Source organism: Ursus maritimus, unplaced genomic scaffold (genome assembly GCF_017311325.1).
Source record: "Ursus maritimus isolate PB19 unplaced genomic scaffold, ASM1731132v1 scaffold_3, whole genome shotgun sequence".
Lineage (NCBI taxonomy): Eukaryota > Metazoa > Chordata > Mammalia > Carnivora > Ursidae > Ursus > Ursus maritimus.
Genome location: NW_024425563.1, coordinates 31578335 through 31603705, shown reverse-complemented (window position 1 = coordinate 31603705; position 25371 = coordinate 31578335). Strand labels below are relative to the sequence as shown.

The 25371-nt window shown below is 39.4% G+C and overlaps 1 protein-coding gene across 1 annotated transcript in view; it reads right to left on the bottom strand.

Annotated features, from left to right (window-relative positions):
* CTTNBP2 (cortactin binding protein 2) overlaps window positions 1–24866 on the bottom strand; it is a gene marked incomplete at its 5' end in the record, with an annotated part of 133703 nt that extends 108837 nt beyond the window's left edge. Inside the window, 1 exon segment of the mRNA XM_008705893.2 lies at window positions 24747–24866. Coding sequence (XP_008704115.2) covers window positions 24747–24866 — 120 coding nt within the window.
* Window positions 24867–25371: the final 505 nt, after the last annotated feature.

The window sequence follows — 25371 nt, the reverse complement described above, 5'->3', positions numbered from 1 at the left end:
ATTTCGTAAAGTCTCATAGCTAATAAAGGCAAAGTCTGGACTTAGTCCCAAAGCCCTGTATTAATATCACAGATCTGCCTTAATAGTGCATCTAGTAGGTAGTAAAAATCCTCTAGAAACAGCTAAAGGGATCACAATAAATGAAAAACTTCAACACACTTATAATGTGACAAAACATTATTTTTACTATGCTAGTACATTATTCATTTTAATGGGATCCAAACACCTTACTCTTGTTAATGTGCTCTCATGAGCATTTTAGCCACACAGTTAATTTAATAAAAATGCTACTTCTATCTAAAGAAGAAATAAGGTCAATCTCTGATTTCACAAGTCACACAGCAGAGCGGCAGGAACCTGGAGCCCAGGCCTGGTCCTATCTTCCACTCCAGCCCTGCTAGCTACTGCACTCGAGCCCCCGCAGCCCCACCCCACTGCACCTCAGCTTATCACCGACGGCACACCACCTCAGGCCCCACAGCGTAACACTTCTTTACTTCTACGAAATCACCCTAAGATGGTTTTAAAAACAGGCTTTACCCATCACATATTTTTTATGACCATTAACTACTCTAATAATAACAAATTATAATAACCAAATAATCAAATCTGATTAATCTGAACTTCTAAAGTTACACCTCAAATTATTCTCCTGACTCCGAAATGTCACTCCCCCTAACTTACATGGAGTGTAAAAATGAACATACACGTTCACATATGGGTATGTGTAGCTACACACACAAATATACACATGTACACACAAACGCCTGCTCATATATTCCATAAACAGGGCCCTATTTTAAAGGTTCTGAAGACTGCAAGGTACTAAACCATAACTAAGCACCACAAGTTGATTGAATCCATAGGCTTTTGAAACATTTCTAGTTCTGGAAATAGCCTAGATGGGAAAAAACTATCTTTTGTGAAGAGTAGGAAACTCAGCCACCACCAACTCTTTTGTCGAAGAAATCAGGGGAGAAGGGATATTTCTAATTCCCATCAGCATCCCCAGCATTAAGTTGGGACCAAGCATATCACAAGGTCAAAAATGAATAAATCAATCCTTTGCCTCCCCCCAGTAAGGGCCCCCCACACATGTAAACCATCATCACGCAGGTGCATAATCTATAAACACGCACCTGGGACCCTGCAGTCATCTTTATGGTTACAGCTTGTTTTGGCAGCAGAGTACCATTCTCGCTCTTTGGAATACAGTCTGGGTTTGTCCTGTGGGCGATTACACCCATTGTCATTGGGGAAAGCTATGTTTTCCAACAGGAAATATAAATGATGAGGGCAAAGCCCAAGTAACCAAGAGAGACTGTTCAGCGTGGGGTCCAAAGGAACAGTGGGTGTAGGCAAGGCACAGATGAACACAAGCAAGTTATATTTCAAAAGCCAAATTATCTTACCAGCTGTTCTCTAATTTTTGGTCTCAGGGCCACTCTTAAAAATTATTTAAAACCCAAATAACTTGTTCATGTGGGTTATAGCTGTTGTCATTCATCTTATTAGAAATTAAAACTGAGAAAATTTAAATCTATTCATTTATTTTAAAGCAACAAACCCATGGCATGTTAACATAAACATGTTTTATGGGGGAAAAAAAGTCACTATAGTTTCCAAACCAAAGTGAGAAAAATGGTGTTACTTGATATTTCTGCAAATTACTCTAATGTCTGGCATAATAGAAAATAGCCAGATTATCTTACCTGCTTCTTCATTTGATCTGTTGCCTAATCGTATGTCACATAACCTCTGGAATACTCCCATCTATACTCATGACAGGATTAGAGTGAAAAAAGAAAATACTGTCTCCATACTTATTACAAAAATTGTTTTGATCTCCTGGACTTAGAAGGGCCTCGGGGACTCTGAGGACACTGGACCACACCTTGGGAGGTGCTGGTCTAGATTCTACTACTGTTTTCATTTTACTTTCATTTCCATCCTTTTGTTACATCTTCTGGAACATTTCTGCCTTGTATCAGTTTTGCTACAGAGAATGAAGAGCCCTCTATACCCACTCGTCCCAGAAAGTTAATGAGAGAACAGCAACCCTCACATATCAAAATGATGGTAGGTTCAGGACCCTAAAAGGGTCTACACCTCTCCAAGGATAAAGTAAATGTCAAATACAAAGCTAGGGCCTTTTGGTAGAATTTCTTCTTTCCACCAAAAATCACATGCATAGAATGCAAAAGAAGGTAGGGGAGGATGATGAAAACATGGTTGCATGCCACATGCAGAAAGTTAGAGACACCAACTGGTGTGGTCAGATAAAAGGCCACTGTCTTTCCCCATGATGGTTAAAAAATGATGAGGTACTAAAGAGAACAGAAAGTCAAAGCATAAAAGAGAAAAAAACAGAATAACAACTAGGAGTAGCCGCCATTAGAATCCACGACCAGAATAGCAAATAGCAGAGAAGAAACAAAAGAAACCACAGTTCCCCTGGCTTTAGGGAGAACATGGGGAAAATAAACACCTGTTTGGGCGACAATTCTCTAAGAGCTCTTCCAGGCTTCATGGCACCACTCTAACCACTAAATAATCTCTATATGTCATAGGGTGAACAAACAGAAAGACATGATAAAGTACAGAAAAGTATTCCAGGCTCCCTAGAAATGTAGACTCAAGTAACACCACAAAGTAGTACTGTCCTCTATGGAAAAAGAAGAGAGAGGGGCGCCTGGGTGGCACAGTGGTTAAGCGTCTGCCTTCGGCTCAGGGCGTGATCCCGGCATCATGGGATCGAGCCCCACATCAGGCTCCTCTGCTATGAGCCTGTTTCTTCCTCTCCCACTCCCCCTGCTTGTGTTCCCTCTCTCGCTGGCTGTCTCTATCTCTGTCAAATAAATAAATAAAATCTTTAAAAAAAAAAAAAAAAGGAGAGGCAGGGTAAAAGGGTATTAACTGAAAATCAGAAAATGTGTATTTCTGTGTAATGTGAAAAAGATACAAACAGGCTACAGTACCATATGTCTATGGCTATGCCATATTCATCAATCTAACCTCCTGGATATAAAGACGCACCTGTGTTTCACAGGGGAAATTTGGAGTCAATCTAAATCTATCCATTCAATGAATATTTATTGAGCTAGATGCAACAGAGTGGCAAACAAAATAAAATCCCTACCCTCACAGAGCTTACATTCTAGTGGGAAAATAAAAACAAACATATTATGTTAAACATATAAAAATATATAGCATATTAAATGGCCATAAATGCAATGCAACTAAAGAAAGCAAGAAAGAAGGATGGGGAATGCATGTGATATGGACAGGGGTGAGATTTTAAAAGCGGATGGTCAGAGAAAGCCTTATTAAGATGACATTTGAGCAAAGACCTACAAAGGTAAGGGAAAGAGCCACAGATCTGTTCAGAAGAGCTTCTTCACAGGCAGAGAAAACGGATGCAGGAGCTCCAAGATTGGAACAGGCAAGGGAGCCAGCAGAGCTGCAGAGGAATGAGGAGAGGAGAAGAGACAGAAGTCAGGAAGACCATGTTGCCCCAGAGACGGTGACCACTAAAAGGTTGTGAGCTAAAGGATGCCATGTTCTGCCTCCTGTCATAAGAGGACCATTCTGGATGCTCTGGAGAATATGGACTATATTGGGGCAGCTGCAGAAGTGGGGGACCACTTAGGAGGCTTGTGAAATAATTCAGGCAAGAGGGTTTCAGTAGGCAAAATAATTATCCCCAAAGATGTCCTAATCTCTGGAACCTGTGAATATATTACCTTACCTGGCAAAAGGGACTTTGCAGATGTGATTAAGTTAAGGATATTGAGATGAGCAGCTTATCCAAGATTATGTAGGTGAGCTGAATATAGCCACATGGGCCCTTGAAAGAGAAACAGAAGTGTCAGAAGGAGGTGTGACAATGGAAGGAGAGGAAGGAGGAGAAACTACTTAATACACAGCTGGCTTTGAAGATGGAGGAAGGGACCAGAAGCTGAGGAATGTAGGCAGCCTCTAGAAGCTGAAAAGGACAAGGAAATATTCAACAGACCCTCCAGAAGGAACCAACCTCTGACCGCACATTTTATACTTCTAACCTCCAGAAATGTAAGTTAATAGTCTGTGTTGTTTTTAAGCCACTAAGTGTGTGATAATTTTGTTATAGCAGTGCCATACTAAATGTTCGTGTTCCCTTAAAATTCATTATGTTGAAACCTAATCCCCAAGGTGAGGGAATTTGGAGGTGGAGCCTTTAGGAGGTGACTGGGTCAAGAGGGGAAACTCCTCATGAATCAAGGGTTCCCTTGCACCTTCCAACATGTGAGGACATGAACCAGGACGTGGGCTCTCACCAAACACTGAATCTTGATCTTGGACTTCCCAGCCTCCACAACTGTGAGAAATGTCTGTTGTTAGAGTCACCCAATCTATGGCATTTTTGTTATAGCAGCCCAAACGGACCTAGACAAACAATAACAGCAACTAATACAGAGAAGTGTCAGTGGAGATGGGAGCAGTAGTCAGACTGTACCCTACAGTTAAAGCCAGCAAGATTTGCAGAGAGGCTGGATGTGAGTGTAGGAAGAAAAAGAGGAACCAAGTCTTACTCCAAGTCTTTTTGTTTTGTTTTGTTTTCTTCTCCTGGCAACTACAAGAATGGATTGACTTTTGGTTGGGATAGTGTTGGAAAAAGCCTGATTAGAATAGGACCAAGAAAGAATGGAAGACAAGGAATGGCATCAACTAGTAGACAACTATTTCAAGGAGCTTTGCTATAAGGGGGGGGGGGGTAGAAGCAGCAGCTGAGGGGAGGCGGGCAGAGTCAAATGAAGGATAAAATTTGATGACACACAAGGGCGGGATTATTGCTAAAGATGTAACTGGATAGTTGAGAAGGCACAGAATCAGGTGCACAAGGGCCAGCTGAACCAGAGCCCAGAACATGGAGTCTGCCCTCAGTGAGAGGAGATGTATGTGGTACAGATGCCAATGAACTGAGTGAGGTGACAGTGACAGAATATGAAGTTCTTTTTTTTTTTTAATTTTTTTATGTTCTTTTATTTTTTTATTTTTTTTAATGATTTTTTATTATATTATGTTAGTCACCATACAGTACATCCCCGGTTTCCAATGTAAGGCTCGATGATTCATTAGTTGTGTATAACACCCAGTGCACCATGCAATACGTGCCCTCCTTACTACCCATCACAGGTCTATCCCATTCCCCCACCCCCCTCCCCTCTGAGGTCCTCAGTTTGTTTCTCATAGTCCATAGTCTCTCATGTTTCATTCCCCCTTCTGATTACCCCCCCTTTCTTTATCCCTTTCTTCCCCTACCGATCATTCTAGGTCTTATGTTCCATAGATGAGAGAAATCATATGATAGTTGTCTTTCTCTGCTTGACTTATTTCACTTAGCATTATCTCCTCCAGTGCCATCCATGTTGTAGCAAATGTTGAGAACTCGTTCTTAGAATATGAAGTTCTGATTGCTCCTGGCCCTCAGTGAAACAGAGCAGCTGAGAATGAACCAAAGGGAGGAGGTGCTAAAGGAAGGTCTCAGAACACAGAAGAAAGTGTGAAAGAATCTAGGGGAAAGAATCAAGTGCTAAAAAATGTGATACAATTGCCAATCAGCATAAAGTGCCCAGAAGAGGATATAGTTGTAAATTTAAAGTGAGACCAGTCAGCAAGGTCGGGTGGTTTTTCTCTAGCCTGTATAATCCTACTTGTGTGGGCATGAACTAGGCAAAGAGTTGAATTTAACAAGCGTCAGGTTTTTGCCAGGTGAACTGGGCAAAGTGAAAGGACCAAGGGAAAGGGTATCTTTGAAGGAGGAACTACAGCAGTAACTCATGGGATCTAAGATGGTGAGCAGATTTTGGACCACTGAGGTTTCATATTAAATCCATGCTTTGCAGTGATTAAAAATCATAATGTTGAAGAGTATCTAGCAACATGTTCACAATATCTTACGAAAACAGGTTGCCGAGGGGTGCCTGAGTGGCTTAATTAAGTGTCTGCCTCTTGATTTCAGCTCAGGTCATGATCTTGGCTTGTAAGATCAAGCCCCACGTGGGGCTTCATATTTGGTGAGGAGTCTGCTTGAGATTCTCTCTCTCCCTCTCCCTGTGCCCCTTCCGCTGCTCACACTCTAAAATAAATAAGTAAAATCTTTAAAGAAAGAAGGAAAACAGGTCCCCAAATTACTATGTAAAGAATGATCCTATTTTGAAAGATGTATTATGTATATTCACTAATGCAGAGAAAAATGGCTACTTCTGAATGATGGGAATATCATTTTGTGCCTTTTTAAGATATTCTACAAAAAAAAACCATTTATTGCTTTAATAATTAGGGGAAATTATACATGTTAAGTAGTAAAACTGTTAAAATTTCTTATAAATTATGTCATTTAAAACCATTCCCACTTAAATTACAGGTTTCTTTCTATATGAATAGGTCATCCTAAAATCATTAGGTGTTACTAACATGCATTAAGATGACACTGATTTTTACAAGCCAGTGCATTTGAATGGGCTCTCCTCAGAAGGCTTTCTAAGCTAAAACATTTCTAAAAGACACCCACGGCAAAGGCTGTTGTTCGGCTAGTACACATCAAGATGGTGTAACGGTTGTCATCTGTCCTGGTTAGTTAGGCATCCTTTTTGATTCACTGGTGCCTGTGTGGTTTCTGTTAAATATCTTGAAAATCATCCCTTTACAAAACTAGCAGAAAAACAACAGATGAGAGAATATAGAAAAATAATTAGGTTGTAGTTCTTCAACCACATGAAATACAGTAAGTCAACAAGGCTACAGTTTATGAACACCAGAAACACTGAAAATATTTAAAATGCTTGATTAAAAAACAGTGTTGAAATAACCTAGTTACAACTATGTTACGGTGGTAAAATTATGGGTGAATTTTTAAGTCAGAATTTAACAATCCAGTGATACATGTTTCCATTAAGAAAAAGTAGTGTAACTTTCTGGTCCATGAAGGATTTAAACTCAACTATTACTGAGGAAAACAGAGCCACAGAAAAATAGTAATCCCCCATGGATCCTATAAATCATGTACAAAATTTAAAAAAAACAACTGTGACTTTAAAGCATCACACAATGCTATCTGCACAGTTAAGACAAAGACTAATGAAGAGACATTTGAATAGACTGTAGAGAAAATTATTACATTTTACAAAGCTTAAATTTTCAATTCTCATAAACAATTATTTTTACTAATAAAACTGTTAAAAGCCTGCTCTATTATTGCTATCTGGTCCTCGTCATTCCTCTGTTACATGTATCGAGATATAAAAGCTAGTTTCTTGTACAGTGCCTTTTTCTTAAACAGACATTTATATAATTTAATATTGCTTCATAACTAAAAATACTCTCATTGTAAAGGGGTAGCCTAAAAAATGGTAGTGAATGTTTATCATAAGTGATACGTGGTTAGTTACAATTTAAAAACAAAGTATCCATTCAGTGACACCACAGAAAGCAGCAACAAGGTGGAGGAAAATCAATACACAATTCACCGGCAGGAAGAAACAAATGAGTAACCACATTGTGTATTACAAGACGATCAAAGTGGGTATCACACCTGAAACCATTAGAGCTGTTCCAGGTGTGGCAGAAACTGGTTTTCAAAGCATGACAAGAACAATAAAGACAGCTGGAAAATCCAAAACGAAGCATGTGGAAAACTGATAAGCTTTCAAACTGATGAACTCCCAAGTTGAAGTATGTTGATTAAAGGCAATGTTTTGCAAAATTATTACAGTGCTATAGGAAAATGTTTAATGTCAACTAACGTACTTAAACTACAAAATATATTCATAAAATCCTAACATAAACAATGTTTGTCACAGGCAGCCATCATACATTTGTAGAAAAAGTGTTATAAGCCAAAATTATTTAACATTGACTCTGAGTTTCTTTTGGAAACACAGATACAAGTGTTTGCTTTGATCCCGTGTTCAAATTTTAACAGCTACTGCTTAGCCTAACCGTATCTGAATATAAGGGATAGGCTGGTTCAGTCTGAAAAGCGTGTATGTAAACTGATGAACAAGGAACACTAGCAAATGATATGAGATCATCCTGGCAAACGGTTTGAAGGTCACACAGCCCATCTGTTTATTTAGAGGATCTAATGAATCCTCATCCACAGCAGAGCATCAGAGTGCTGCGCGTTTAAACCCCCGCTGTCCTGGCCAGCCCTCAGCACCACCCTACCCCCTTCACCTTCACCCCGGCTCCTTCATCTTGCCTCTCACTTAGGTCCTTGGATAATACACACCCAGCTACCACGACCTATGTGGATATTGTTGAAAACAATGCACACGCCCCAACACCTCCAATCTGAAGAGGCACAACAGAAATTTCAGACCTCAGGACCAGGAGTTGTCTTCCCTGAGGAGGTAACTGCCCTGCTGTTTTCCTCATGAACAATGCAAATCCTGCCAGCCACCCCGTTCCTGTTTTATTTTCCCCTTCAGGAAGCTTAGGGCTCCAAACTCTGCCTCCACCCAGAGGCTTGGCTCATTTTACCTCCCCGCCTCAAGTAAGACCTCATTAGAAGAAAGCGTCTTACGACTCCAAGGTTTGTAAACCACTGTTCTGGTTCCTAAATCTTGATTTTCACAAACTCCTGTTTTTCCATTTTGCTGTTTTATATTCTTGTCAGCCACCTCAAATCCTCTGTGGAACAAATAGGGGTATAAGAAGTAAATAAAAGCTACAACAACTGTACTAGAATACAGTTACTGCACACAGTTCTGAGTGTCTTAATAACTGATGTTTTACTTTAATCCAACAATTCAAGAAGGCTCCTTTAGCACTATTTCCACAGATGCCTTTGAGAACATGTCTGGACTGAGTCACTTCGAGGCACTTAATGATGGCTTTTGGAGAAGCTGTCCTGAGACTAGCCATTGGCTGCCTCTTCCACATCAAAATCTCTTTACAACTAGAACCAGCACCAGCCACCAATTTGGCTGCCCATTCTGCTTACTGAGCAGAAAGTCTTTTCAGCTTGCAGGGACTTTAGTCAGCACCAGGGATTTCAAGTGCACCCTGATGTTAAGTTACATAAACACACCTGCTTTACAACAAATGACCACCCCTCACATCAGTGGCTCTCACACTGAAGCAGACATCAGAATCACCAGAAGGGTGTGTGAAACCACAGAATACTTTGCTCTGTCCCTGGAGTTTCTGAGTCAGTTTGTCTAGGGTGGGTGTCTAAGAATTTCCATTTCTAGCAAGTTCCTATGGGATGCTGATGCAACTGGTCCGAAAACCACTTTAAGAACCAATGCCTCAGGTTAGTCCATTCTCCTGATTAAAAATCTTGCGGGACTCTGCCCTGCCTATCATATTAGGTACGCAAAGGTATCAGCTTGCATTCAAAACCTTCTTGATGAACCCTGTCCTATCTCCTGCTCCATAAGTCCATAAGCCTATGCTCAAGGCCAACTTACCTCCTGTGCCCACGCTGCCCTTCTGACGCATATCCACTTCTCCTTGTCTAGTTATTAATGTACTCATTCTTCAAAAGACTCCTGGAATGCCACCTCTTCCCAGGAGGCATCTGTAATTTATTTTCATTAGAACTCTTTCATTTGTGATTTACTCTTACACATAAGCTTGTCTTGCATTCGACTTGGTAGCAATTACATAGCTCTCTTCCACTAGATTATATAGGAGGATGGTTAAGAAGATGAACTTGGAGTCAGCAAGGCCTGGGTCCAAGTTCTGGCTCCCCACTTGTCAGCTGTGTGACAGAGAACATGTTACCTAACCATGAGTCTGAAAGCGAGATAGCAATAGTATCTCCTTCAAGGGAGACGGGTGGGGATTAAATAAGTTCATCCACGTCTAGTGTTAAATAGCAGTCCTAGCAGATAAGGCTCAGTAAATGACAAGTACCAGTTTTCTGGACTTTTAAGAACATTATCACATTCTTTGACACTCCTTCCACGTGGTCAGGTCTATGTCTCTTCCCCTTGAATCTTAGCCCTGTGACTGCTTAATAGATCGAATACAATGCAAAGTAACTTTGTGACCCAGATGTTAAGGAACTGGCAGATTTTATTTCCTGCCTCTTACACTGCTCACTGATGGATCCCAGCCACTTTGTGACAAGGAAGCCCAAGTGGAAGAAGTGGCAAGGAACCCAAGCCCCCAGGCCACAGTCCCCGCAGACCTCCTAGCAGATAGCCAGCATGAGGGAGCCATCTTGGAAGTAGATGCTCTATCACCCTCACTCCCCCACTGCTACATGAGGTGCAGACTGTGAGCTGTCCATCCCAAACCCCGCCTAAACTGCAGATCTGTGAGCAAAATAAATGGCTGGTGTCCTTTAAAGCCATTAAGCCTTGGAGTGGGTTTGTGGCATAGCAACAGATGACAAAGCGGGAACACGTCATTACCTTTGCATCCTTTCTCCTCGCTAGCAGAGAGGATCACAGGTGAGAACCTTAAAGACTGTTCATCACAAGACTCAAACTTTTCTAGAGGGAAAATACTCCCAGGGGATCTCTTTTTGTGAATAAACACAGAACTCCCTGGGAAATAATTCATTTTAAAGCAAAATACTTTAGTCTTCATCTTGCCTAACCCCCACCAGAGTTGTGGCAGAATTCTACAGAATTGATAATGAAATATATAAAAGTAATAAATAAGGCTTTAAAAAAAAATCTCTTTAAAGTCAGTACAAACAGCAGTACTGCTTTGTAATCTCAAATAACCCAATAATGCTAAACTAGGGAGATTAGCACCCACTTCGAAAGCAAGAAATGCAGGAGGCCACCATGTGCATCTAAGAAAGGAGCAGGAGACAAAGCACAGCAGGAGATACCCAAAAAGAAACAACTTTTGGGAGGAGTTCCACACAATCTAGGGACACACAGTAGGTAAGGAGCAAACTGAAGAAGCATGGTTATTTTCCTCTTATTAAATACGTTAAAAATTTAATATTTTGCTTGGTGATTAGTTCTCTTACTTTGACCCTATTTTTACACGGTCTTCCATGGCGAGTCTGAGAAAAATATCAGTTATGGCCCATGATCTTAGTGCCCAGTACTTGTCCTTTGCTGCATTTGTCACAAATGGGTCTGGTTAGTCATGGTTAGTCTCCTTTCCTAGACAATAAATTCCACGGGTGCAGGGATTGCCTAGCTTCTACTCTCTTCCCAGTGCCCGGCACCTGGCATGACAGAATATATTCAATAAATATTTGTTGGGTGAATGTTGAAGGACTAGCACTAAAAAAGCGATTGGGAGAACTGCAGCTGATGCTGAATTACTTAAGTATGAATTCACATGGGGCATAAACACAATATCCTTTAAAAATAAAAAGGGTTTATTCCCTGACACTGAAATTGCTTTAGAAATTACTGGTTGCTGTCACGAGTTAGAAAATAATGTGCTCTTACCCTGGAGGAGTTATTTTTATTCACAATCTCCTCTCCATCTATTCAAGTCCTTATAATACTCCCCAATAGCATAGCACCTACATTTAGAGCCATCACGCAGAATTCAGAGTTTTATAGAAACTGTACTTTAATAAGTGTCAACTGTAATTGCCTCCTCAGATCCCTTCTCTCCCTTTTTCTGTCAATCTGCTTTCAGAAGTGGTTAACATAATCTCCCTTAAACACTGTTTTTGTCATATCCTTTCCTACCTCAGAGCCTACGGTGAATTTCAATCCTCAACTGTTTGAAATTTAAACTCATTAAGAATTTAACATATTAACAATTCCCATGAAGGGTTTCTAAAGCCTTTCCTTTAATTGTGCCACCTATCGTCCCTCCAAACCAAACTCACATCTTATTACTATCCCCCAAACAGGTACAAAAAAGCGTGGAATCTCTGAGCCAACCAAGCAGAGATGACGCAAGGTTTCTCCTCAATGCACGAGTGAAGTCTTATTATTTTGTCAAGACACTACAGAAGTCCAATGCACTTTCCAGAGCGTCTATGAAAGATTTCTCTCCAGTCGTTCATGGGAAGAGACCCATCAATAGAAAATCACTGTCAACTCAAATTAATTTTTAGGGATTATTAAGAGGTTTATCTAAAACAATCTTTTTAAAAACGATTTGATTCTGTTGAGTTAGCCTTTGTGAAAGGAAACCTGAACTTTCTAACAAGGTCAATGATGTATCTGCATTTTAGCATGCTCATTATTAGGAATATTGAGCTCTTTATTGGTAGTGAATCTATTATTACCCTGACTACATAATCCACCCTCACAAATTCCCACCAACTTCTACTGACTGGGGGAAAAAAAGAATCAAAGGATTATATAACTTAAAATCAGTACAACAGCTTTTCACGAAAACCAAACTAAATTTCTATTAAAGGACTCAATTTGCCACCTGTCATTTTTTAGATGCAAATGAAAACAGAAAAACAAGGTGATCAAGTATCAAAAAAAGTAAATAAATAAATAAATAAATAAATAAATAAAGCGCAACTACAAGAGACGGATTTAATAATGACTAAAAAGTGGGAAGATAAGGATGGAAATAGGAGTTCCTTAACTATTGCATCCTTGTCCATTTTATAAATCTTCATTTTCCTAGAATAAATTTGGATCATTCTGCATTCAAATGATCCAACATGTTCTCATCCAGAAGATGAGAATATCCTAATTACAGAAAAGTACAAACTTTTTTGCACTTGGGATGATAATTAGAGGAAAACATTTAAAAAATCAATGATCCTTTTCTACATTATCCTAATTGCCATTCAATAAGATCTTAGAAATCTTGCAGGATTTACTTCTGTTAGTAATTACCTGCAGTCAATCGGGAGGGAACAACAAATGAATGATTACACACTGAGGACTGCCTAACAATTTCTGTGCAGCTTTTGATGTTTACAATTGATTACAGGTGCGTGGGAAATGTTCTGGGAATTCATAGCATTTAAAGTAAATAACCCACGAATGTCAACCAGCTCTACTTTCATTAATGCTGCCTTTGAAGCAGAGGAATGGTGAGTCAAGGTTTAGGAGTCACATAAATGGCTTATTCTCTTGGTCTGTTTCTCCATTCCTAAAGTGGGGTACGATCACTGATTTCAAGGGATTTCATAGAGATGAGAGGAGATAATACATGGGAAGTGCCTGGAACATAGTAAAAACATCACAATGTTAAGTCCCATTTCATCTCCGTGTCCTGCTCCGACTTCAACCTACTGGAAACAGCGGCAAACCTCACCACTCCTGAGCAACAAAGGCCAAATAGACCTGCCACTTCTTTGGATTTGTCTACTGCTTAACCCACAATCACGGGGTGGAGGCAGCGGCTGTGGAAAAGAAATTGTTTTAGTTTAAAATTGAACCACCTCCCTCCTTTCACTTTTACATGACTGCAAACAGAGGTGGCGGCAAACAAAATTTTCATGCAAAGAGTTAAACGCCATGAAAAAGCGAAGATTTAATATTATAAAGAATATGATGTCTCAGTAAGGAGATGGGGGAATAGTGTTTATAATTCGTAGGGCTAGTATTTTTATCACGCCATTCCTACACACTTACAAAGTCACTTTTAAAAATAATACATATTATCTGATTCCCAATACATTTTAGAAGCCCCCCAAATTCCTAAGCCCTCCCGGGGGGTGGGGACTAGTTCTGTTTTAGAAAACGTTGTTGTCTGGACAACACCTGACAAATCACTTCTCTCTCTCCAAGTTGCTCTCACAACCAAGCACTCAGGACTCACAGCAGCCACTTACTTTCCCACTTGCCTTAGGCTTGCTGGCAGGAGAAATTAATAGAGAGATTTGCCTTCGTTCCCACCTGGCACCCTCCAACTTGAGTAGAGTTCTACCCTGGGAATAAGGGGCACTGCCTATTTTATGAGCTATGAAGATGACCAAGACTCTCAAAGTATAAAGAAAAGGAGAAAGTTTAAGGGGAAGATTTTTTAAGATTCTATGTATTTATTAGAGAGAGACTGAAAACAAGAGAGACCACTAGCAGGGAGGAAAGGGAGAAACAGGCTCCCTGCCGAGCAGGAAGCCCAGACCATGCGGGGCTCCATCCCAGGACCCTGGGATCATGACCTGAGCCCAAGGCAGATGCTTAACCGACGGAGCCACCTAGGATCCCTAAGGGGAAGTCTTTCTATTAAGATTGAGGTTCAACTGGAAATAGTTTTTCAAGAACCCTCTATGTGCCAGCCCTCGCAAGGTGCTGTACTGTATTCTCTCATTTAATTCTTACAATTTAAAAACAAATCCATGACTGTGCATGGAGACCAGAGAGTGGTCATATTAAAGCATCCACCCAGCCCCGTTTCCCTAGGAATTTAAAAGCCAACTCAGGGCAGAATGGCTTTAATGCCCAGACAGCAGCACACAGATGGTCCTTTCCCCCTAACTCGGGAGTCTCAGTCTCTCCTGTGCATAAAAATTACTGTTCAGGCTTGAATATACAAAATGTCTTATGAATAAATTCAGAGCTTCGCTAGGGTTTACTCTCTGCAGTATTTTAACCACTAAAACCTAACCCCTATCGGGGTTGCACCTCCATTTGGATACAGGTGAGGTGCCTCATACAGTGTTTGAACTCGGTCCATGGCTTGCTTTCCATAGGAGAAGTTCATGAGAAGTGTTAAAGGCTTGTCAGAACTACCATTTTATTTTAGCAGCGGGTAATCATGTGAACGCGCGCCCTGCAATGGCCCACTGAAGACAGGCCAAAATGGACACATTTGAGCAGAACAAATTCAGATGCCGTTGAAACATTTTTTATTGTTGCTAGATCACTGTTAGCACCATGTGAAGCAATCTTCTGCTACTCTACCCTACCCTGCGGGAAAAAATTAAAAAGGACGCTTATTTTAGAACAGATATGCCTTTAGAAATATATAATCTTGAAAGAAAAGGGCTTTTAACCATAAAATTCACTTAACGTAAAAATCTAAACTGAGTCGGGATGAACTGGATTGGAAACAGTAAAACTGAAGATAGAATTTTGCCTTTCAAAAAAATTTCACGCGGAGAGGTAACCTTATCAATCTTATTTTAGGTGCACAACACCTTAACTAAAAACCATAATCAGCTTGTCTTCACAGTCTGAAGAAAGACACTATTCACCGCTAAGTGACAAAAGTGGTGAGCAAGCACATTTTCCATGCCTTCTTAAAGGGCAATAATTATAAGCATCTGAGACATTCACATTTCTTAGACAGCCCCTATGACATTCTGCCTTCACTCTGGCTCTCTTGCAAACTTTCGTCTGCCTTGCAGCCAGGGTGACCTTTGCAATTTTCTCCCTTGACGATGGTGATAAATTTTAAATATTTACATTAAGTATTTACATTTAATAAATTAAAATTTCAATGCAAAAAAATTAAATGCAATGTAATTGTGCTGTTAGAATCTTTTAGAAAATCACATAGAATCACTGGCATTCTCAAGCTTAAACACTTCAATGGCTACCCTGATATAAAATGAAATCCAATCTTATCATGCCCTTCACCCTCCAGCATGGTCTGGCCTAAGTCTAGCTCTGCATCTGATCTTGTGCCATTCTCTCTCTTGTTCTCTGACTTCTTGCAGTTCCTATACATTGCCAAGCTCCTTCCTCTCTTAGGACCTTTGTATGTGCTGCTCCCTTTGAAAGAACACTCTTCTTCCAACTAGATTCGGGATACTCCTTCAAGTCTCAGGAGGGTGTCACTTCCTCAGAGAGAACTTTCCTGACCCAGTCTAGAGTAATCTCTCTTCTCATGGCATTCTTTTCTTCGGTAATCATATGAACTTAGATAGTTTGGTTTATTGTTTTAATAATGTCAGTCTCTCCCACTGGAATCTAAGAGAAAACTCATGCTCCTTGTTCACCACCATTGAAACCCAGGACATGCCTAAAGATACAAACATCTGTTGAATGAATGGATAAATGGATCCCCACCATGCTCAAATATCATTTCAAGTATACAATACAGACTCTCCTATTTGTTCAATGCCTATTTACATTTTGACTCCAAAAATCAAAAGGGAGAAGCTGAAACCTCTTCTGTTTCTTTCCAAAATAATCACAACCAAAGAGAAGGCAGAATTTTGAGTACCATGTTAGATGGTTAGATCCTTGTTTCCTCTTCTAATCAAGACAGAGTTAATCATCAACATAGCAAATGAAATTCCCATAAAAACACATGACCTGTAGCTTGGCCATTGAGTATAAGATGAGGTGGTTAAAATGTTATCAGAATGCCTCAAAGGAACACCCTCTATTCTCAGATCACAAGGAAGTAATTCTTAAAAGGAACTGTTAAGTGAACAGTCCCCAAGATTACGATAATCTTCAAAGTATACAAAATGTATTCCTGTTTTCATGCCATTTGTAACTCTGAATCTATCCTGAACCCAGTGTAAAACAAATGGTACATCACTGAGCTGAACAATGAGCTTTAGTTTGTTGCACTGATGTCCTAACGATTTAATAATCATCAGCAAGAAAATGTTGCTTGAAATCAGTTGCTTATTAAATAGTGACAAATATTCTGCTTTCATAGCACCATTGACCTTCATTTCTTAATACATAAAAAAGCACTATTTTGCCTGGTATTCCATTTTTTCCTTCACTAATAATTAAATGTTCATCAGGGAAAATAAAATTTCTCAGAAGAATCAAAAGTGATGCTTCCTATGTCTGTCCTACTGGACAAAATACAATGCTACTTAAGAATCATCACTATTTGTATTTTATGCAAAAACAACACGACGTCTGGTCAGCTCGTCTTCCTTCTCTCTAGACATGGAACAAAGGTGTTATCTCAGCAGACAGAAAAGGAAACAATTTATGTTTTCATGAATTCAGCTCTGCTCAGCAAATTCATTCATTAATTAAAATGAACAAAAAAGGGTATGTTTTGGTCAATCAATTGCCTGAAATCATAGGAGAATTTTGAAATACAAAAGGCTGCATGTTTTACTTAGCTGAAACCAGAATGCTCCTCTTTTATCATGATTTAGCAGATATGTCATATGAGGAAAACCTCACAATACTCTGTAGTATTGCAGTAGCTGCTTTCAAAACCAGAGTGAAAGCATTCTTCTGTTTAATGGTTTTATTTGAAGAGATTGCCTTTGTTCTAGGTGAAGACTCCAACACTAAGCCATACAACTAGAAAGGTTTTTTTTAATAGAAAAAGTAAAGCATTTAATTTCTGTATATAAGACTGCAATTTTATATAAAATGTGATGTGTTTTGAAAGAGTCATGAAATTTCTTAAATGGGCATTTTCAAATATTTAGTTTTGAGGGAAAATAGTTCAAAGAAAAATCACTGTACCTAAATAAAATGTATTTTTAATTTTCCAGTATAGTTAACATACAGTGTTTATTAGTTTCAAGTGTACAATATAGTGATTCAACAATTCTATACATTACTCAGTGCTCATTATGATAAATGCACTCTTAATCCCCTTCACCTATTTCACCCATCCTTCCACCAACCTCTCCTCTGGCAACCATCAGTTTGCTCTCCACAGTTAAAAGTCTGTTTTTTTGTCTTTTTTCCCTGTTCATTTTGTTTTTGTTTTTTAATTCCACATATGAGTAAAATCATGTGGTATTGGTCTTTCTCTGACTGACTTATTTCACTTAGCATTATACCTTCTAGATTCATTCATGCTGCAAATGGCAAGATTTCATTCTTTTTTATGACTAATATTCCATTGTGTGTGTACACACACACATACGTGTATATATATGCATACACATTTTCTTTTTTTAAAAAATATTTTCTGTATATTGATTTCATATCCTGTGACTTTATTGAATTCATTCATTAGTTCTAGTACTTTTTCGGTAGTCTTTAGGGTTTTCTACACGTAGTAACATGTCATCTGCAAATAGTGGAAATTTTACTTCCTCCTTACCAATTTAGATACTTTTATTTATTTTTCTTCTCTGATTGCTATGGCTAGGACTTCTATGCTGTACAAAACTGATGACAGTAGACATCTTTGTCTCATTCCTGATCTTAGGAGAAAAGCTCTTAATTCTTTCACCACTGAGTATGATCTTAGCTGTCAGTTTTTCATATCAAGTATGTTGAGGTATGTTCCCTCTAAACCAACTTTGTTGAGAGTTGTTATCAATAATGGATGTTGTACTTATTATGAATGTATTTGAGCAGCATTTTCTTGACAAGCATTATTTTACAACAGTGTTTCCCAAGGGGGGGCGATCATGTACCCCAAGGGAAGACCTTTTTGGCTGTCACACCTATAGAGGTGCTACTGGCATCTAGTGAGCAGAGAGACCAGGGCTGCTGCAAAGCATACTACAGTGTACAAGATAGCCCTTCTTCTCACAATAACCACAGCAAATAGCCAGTCCCAAACATCAACAGTGCTGAGGGAAGATAACCTGCTTCAAAGCAAAACCACTCAAAACATTTTTTTAATTGAGTTTTGAACCCAGTGAGCAGTTAAGGTTTTTAAAAAGGAAGATCATTCTAGACAAAATCTGAACGTATAGAGTCATAGTCTGAGAAAACAAAAACACGGCCCCAAATGACACTACTCAGAACAATTAATTTTAAACATATATACAATGGAATATTACTCAGCCATCAAAAAGAACGATTTCTCAACATTTGCTGCAACATGGACGGGACTGGAGGAGATAATGCTAAGAGAAATAAGTCAAGCAGAGAAAGACAATTATCATATGGTTTCACTCATTTATGGAACAGAAGAAGTAGGAGGATTGGTAGGAGAAGAAAGGGAAGAAGAAAGGGGGGGCTAAACAGAAGGGGGAATGAACCATGACAGACTATGGACTCTGGGAAACAAACTGAAGGCTTCAGAGGGGAGGGGGGTGGGGGAATGGGATAGGCTGGTGATGGGTATTAAGGAGGGCACGTATTGCATGGTGCACTGGGTGTTATACCAAGTAATGAATCATGGAACTTTACATCAAAAACTAGGAATGTACTGTATGGTGACTAACATAATAAAAAAAATTAGGAAAGGATAAAAATAAATAAAAAATAAACATATAAAAGGTATATATGATGTTCTAAATGGACACAATTTTAGCATAATAAGTCTCCACTTATATTCACTTCAAACTTTCATTTTTGTACCTGGTACACAGTAGGTACTCAACAAATATTTGAGGGAAGGAGGAAAGGAAGGATCTATCTTCTTATACCATACCCCAGGATATTTTATAACATTAAACCAAGATAATGGACTACATTAGGTTATTAGACGTCCTCCGAAGTTCTCCCTTCCCAGTGAGCCAGCCAGCCAGAACCATTCCCCAGAACTCTGCTAGGTGTGTCCACAAAAGTTCTCCCCTATGCACATGATGCTGCTTCTCCCTCATTTCCTCTCTTGCCCCCTTTACCATTTCCTCTCTTACCCCTTTACTGACAATTTCAACCGTACCGATGAGGCTAATTCCCTAAGGAGAGCAGTAACATAGATATAATCTGGGCTGCTGAATGACTACTTGGCTTTGTAACGGTCCTCCAGTACAGAGGGCTCACCTCCAGAATGGTAGGAGAAATAAACTTCATATTTAATCTATCATACTTTCGGTCTCTTTGTTGCAGCCACTTATACAAGGTAATTCTCTAATTTAATATCCCCTACGGGTACTATAAATGCATTCTATCCAAAGAAATGTTAAACTGGTAATTTTTAAAACTTTCAGTGCAAATAACACAAATCTGTATTATACAGTTACTTTATACTAACTATAGGTTATGAGGAAGAAATGCCATGTCAATAGTACTATTAATTCTCATTTATCAATCTAAAAGGAAAAAGAAGGCACACAAGAAATCTGGAATTGACTGCCCAAGGAATTCATTGTTTCAGTGATGTAATATTTATGTAAACTCACACTAATGACAGCCAGCTTGACTCTATAAAATGTAAGCTAAAACACAATTTGACTCCTAAAATTTTATAATTATAGCATTTTCATCTTTTTGCCTTTGTTTCCCTTTGACTAAGGTACTGATAAAAATTCTAGAAAAGGGAAAGAAAGTGAAAGCCAGAAGATTCCACAAACTAAACAATTAGCATCAAATAGATGATCTCTTAACAGAGTGTACATTCAAACTTAGAATATACAATTAAATTTAATTCAAAAGGCTCTGTATCTATCGTAGTTTTCAAAAAATGTGGCTGCTTCTTGAGCACATTCTCAATTAAATTTCACAGTATTTTCCTCTAAACTTCCTTTGCCATATCTATTTAGTCAAAGATTTATTCCTACTTTTTGAGGATGAGGGGGAATCATTGATAGAATTTTTTTTTAAAGATTTTATTTATTTATCTGACAGAGAGAGAGACAGCCAGCGAGAGAGGAAACACAAGCAGGGGGAGTGGGAGAGGAAGAAGCAGGCTCCCAGCAGATCAGGGAGCCCGATGCGGGGCCGATCCCAGGACTCTGGGATCATGCCCTGAGCCGAAGGCAGACGCTTAACGACTGAGCCACCCAGGCACCCCCATTGATAGAATATTTCTTTTTTTTTTTTTTTTTAAAGATTTTATTTATTTATTTGACAGAGATAGAGACAGCCAGCGAGAGAGGGAACACAAGCAGGGGGAGTGGGAGAGGAAGAAGCAGGCTCATAGCGGAAGAGCCTGATGTGGCGCTCGATCCCGTAACGCTGGGATCACGCCCTGAGCCCAAGGCAGACGCCTAACCGCTGTGCCACCCAGGCGCCCCTGATAGAATATTTCTTATACAATTAAAACATATTTCAGTTAAGCAGTTCATATTTTCCAAAAATGCTGCACTTTTTAAAATATAATTCCCCCCCAAAAATTAATTTCCTGAATATTATATCTGTTACAAAGCCAACAAGTTTTACCCGGAAATATTTTTACCTTAAACATGAAAATAGTAAATGTACCAAGATATGTATTATAATTTCATAACACCCTCCCCCAATTCATATTTATGAATCGCTCTGAAAGTTTCTTACCATTAATCCAAAGATCTATGCATTTTTTAATAACTTGAAAGTCAAAAACACCAGGGTAGAGGGTGCCTGGGTGGCTTAGGTAAGCATCTGACTCTTGATTTTGGCTCAGGTCATGATCTCAGGGTCATGAGACCAATCCCCACATCGGGAGCCACACTGAGCATGGAGCCTGCTTTGGGTTCTCTCTCCCTTCTGCCCAGTCCAGGCCTCCCCCACCAACCACACTGCCACTGGCACTCTCTCCCTCTTTCTCTCAAAAAAGTCAATCAAGGTAGCATAATCAAAAAAGTAAAAAAGCTTGGTCTGAAATATTTTTTTTAAAGATTTATGTGACACCAAGAGAGAGATTGAACAAGAAGGGGGAGCAGCAGGCAGAGGAAGAAGGAGAAGCAGACTCCCTGCTGAGCAGGGAGCCCAATGCAGGGCTCGACCCCAGAATCCTGGGATCATGACCTGAGCCAAAGGCAGACGCTTATCCAACCGAGCCATCCAGGCGCTCCTGAAATATCTTTTTATAAAGATTCTAAAATTCTAAAGGATTTAAATGCCTCATAACACAACCATTTCTGAATTTTAATATAGTTCATGGTATAAATTTGCTATCTTTATTTTTGAAAAGTAAAATCACATTTTACATATGAAGTTAAAAAATATTTCCTACCTTCAGAGAAATATTACTTTTAACACTTTTTAAAACAAGGGGTATTTCTCTCACAATTGAATAGCAACATACTGATCATCGATTAGACCGATTTTGAAATTTAATTCAGGAATATGTTTATCTCATAATATGAAATAAAAATAAAGGTTTCACATTCTCTCCCCTTCCCAATTTTTTTAGCCAGTCACTAACTTATATTCTACTAGTAAAGGAGAAGACAACTAAATGACACCTTTCACTAGTGGCGGTGAATGCCCTCGAGGGAGTCAATCAGGAAATGACCACACTGAGTCTATGACAGCTATATGAAAATGGTATCATCTACTCTTAAAACACAATCACCTAAATAAATCAATCACAATCCTCAAGTTTAAAAAATGACAAAAAGCTTTAAGAATCTCCAAACATGGGGGCGCCTGGGTAGCGCAGTCGTTAGGCGGCTGCCTTCGGCTCAGGGCGTGATCCTGGCGTTCCAGGATCGAGTCCCACATCGGGCTCCTCTGCTATGAGCCTGCTTCTTCCTCTCCCACTTCCCCTGCTTGTGTTCCCTCTCTCTCTGGCTGTCTCTACCTCTGTTGAATAAATAAATAAAATCTTAAAAAAAAAAAAAAAAAAAAAGAATCTCCAAACATACTAAATTCATGGATGCCACATGTCTACCTGAGATTAAGTCACAGTCTCCCTGGGCTTCCTTCCTTTGTGTTTGTTACGTGGATTTTAATGTATGAACAAAGTAGTCTGGTGTCAGCCAGTGCTCCTCCACAGGGGCAGTACCTTAGACAGTGATGTTACCACAATGACTGGCACTTAGGGGGCAGGGCTAGAGGTGTGTCCCCCATGCAGGAACTGTCTCAAGTCCCCCTGAACTGTCAAATGTCCCGTTTTCATTCGTTTCAGTAGAACCTTCAGTTCAGTAGGACGACCTGAGCTAAAGAGTTACTCCATTTGACACACAGACAAGTTGTTTTAATTTAGTTTTAGCAAACACTGAATTTTCCAGGGACTCCCTTCCCATATTAAGTGTGCACTTTTGTTTGGAACTATACCAAGAGTCATTCACCATCTCAGGAAAAAAAATCACCTCACGCCCAGCAAATCCGCTCACCATGTCTGAGTCCCAATACAGCATGCCTGGATCAGGATTCCTTCACAATGACGGCATTCACGGCACTGCAACGGACAGGTGCAAACTGCCACTGATTTTATCCTGTCTTCCACTAGGCGTGCCTGAGCATTTATATCCTGAAATGTGTTTTTTGTTATAAATGACTTTCCTGTTACTTTATATCATAATTAGGGCAGTGTACTGGTTATTTTTAACATAACCTACTTACATAAGCGCTTATCCATAAATTTCACTGCAGGACAGTAAAAGAGTAATACAAAACATATTAAAAAAAAAAAAAAAGCAAAACAAAACCAAAAACACGCCACTAGATTCAGAGGGATGCAAACTATTGACCTAGACTATGTAGTAAGGCTCCTTGCAACTCCACCATTCCTTGACTCTATGAAAAACTTTCAGTTTGGCAAGCCCTCATCATTAGCAAGCCTTTAATTCTACTTATATTTGAAAGTATTGCAATTAAGTTAAAAAGAGAAATAAATATGCTTGCTCAGGTGATACATAAAAACACAGACTCTGCTCAAGTCTCACACATTTGTGCAGGTAGTGGGAAATGCCGCAGAAGCTGATGCCTCGTACAGCTTTAGCAGAGAGGGACAGAAAAATACCCAAGGTAGAACTGGAGCCTTCATATCCATCTTGTCTCAAGAGCCTACGCTACTGGCCTCACAGATGACCCTCTTCTCTCCCTGGGCTGAGTGTAATCCGTATTAGTGATCCACTGGCTTAGCCTTTCTCGCACAAAGTTCATTTGTTAAGAAAATATACATTGGCAAGCAATGCAAATGTTTCCAGTGTAGAACAAGATAAATCCCTCTCACAACCAAACTGCGCACAAGTCTGCTTAGCAAAGCTTGTCATTCGAAAAGTACCACCTTCAACTTGTTATTGGCTTGCAGATGGTAGAACCCTACTGCCATTCTTCTGAGGCAAACGTTCTCTGTCATCAGACTGAGTGATCATTATCCCCACTGCAATTTCCAGTTTGTGAAAATGAACTATAGCCACACCTTCCTCACACAACTGGATTCTCAGCACGCCCACCGTCTTCATGATGTCTGACCATCCACCATTGTTATTACCGCTTTCTCCCACTCTATTAGCGCCCATAGGGGGCAACAATTTGACATCCTTAGATTTTATGTTAAAATAACCTCCTAAGGCAAAGTTTGAGGACATACTTCATGGTGGGGGGAAAAAGAAAACAATCAAGTCCATACTTCATATATAATAAATACAGCCATCCTGGCCAAATGACCAAAAGCCAGGAAACACTTGATTATATACAAAGTATTTAATATCAAAGAAAAAAGAGGGGGAAAAAAACAACACTTGGCTTGGCTAATATACCAAAACAAGCACAAGATTAAGAACCACCAACTATAAAATTGTGCATTAAGAAAACTTAACATTTTTAAAGCAACAGAACTTTGAGGTATTTAAGTAATACATTAGAAGATAATACTTCACAAGTTATGCAAATTTCAAAATTCCTAGAAGATCAGATGAAAAAGTAATAAAATGTGATTTATAAAAAAAAGTAATAAAATGTGAGATATATGTAGCTTTTAAGAGAGCTATACATTAGTTTTTAACTCCTACAGGTTTTGGAAAATAAGTCATTTATAATTTACATAGGAAGGAAAAGCTCTATTATCAGCAATATCTCATAATTTTTCCTCCCTGACCTCACATACATATATGACACCAAATTTCCAATTTTCTAAAAACTTATAACCAAATAACCACATGAAACAATACACCTCAAGACGCTAGTTTCCCATACCAAACAATTTAGTCTCAATCCCCATCATTAGACTGACCATCTGACTTCAGTGCTTGGGTTTATAAAGATTATGGGCTGGCATTTGGGGTGAGGGGCACCTTTTAACCAAATGTAACGTTTTAAATCTACATGGTTCAAAATTAAGAAAAGCCGCTTTGCCATTGGCCCTTTGAAAAAAAGGAAACGAAACAGCAATGGGACTGGGCCCTAGAAGCTTCTTACCCGCAGGGCCTCGATGACCAGGTCCCTGGCCTCCAGCTCCCCTTCCATCACGCTGAGGAGCATTCGAAGCTCTGATTTACTGAGGGTGTCCACATCAAACTCTTTCTTCTGTAACACAAATATTTAAAGAGCAATGAAAAAGCTATTCATAGGACAATACACATGTCTTAAAGGTATGCAATGGATCGTTTTCTATCTCAGTGGCTCAGCAAATCCCAGAAGCCCAGAGGCCCTGTTCAGCATCAGATAATCTATGCTTAGGCCTTCTAGGAGGGGTAAAAACTGTAGGCCAAAGTCCCAAATCTCTTCATTAAGGAAATATTTTCCCAGCTTGCCTGCACACCTGGATTCAGAATCTCTTCAAATTGTGGCAGAAATTTAAAGTCTCTGGAGTTTCTATCCAAACAGGCCTAGTATATGTTCAGGAAAAGTTGAAGGGGGTAGCAAAGAAAGCACGAGAATGTATTCCTAGAAGGGCCCCAACGTAGAGGCTCCTGGGAGGTTATTATAAATTCCGGGACATCCAATAATAACAGGTCATGTTTATAGAACACTCTGCAGCAGAGGTAACCAGCTGGCAGCCTACAGCCAAATCTGGCCTACAGATGTGTGTAACTTGGGCCAC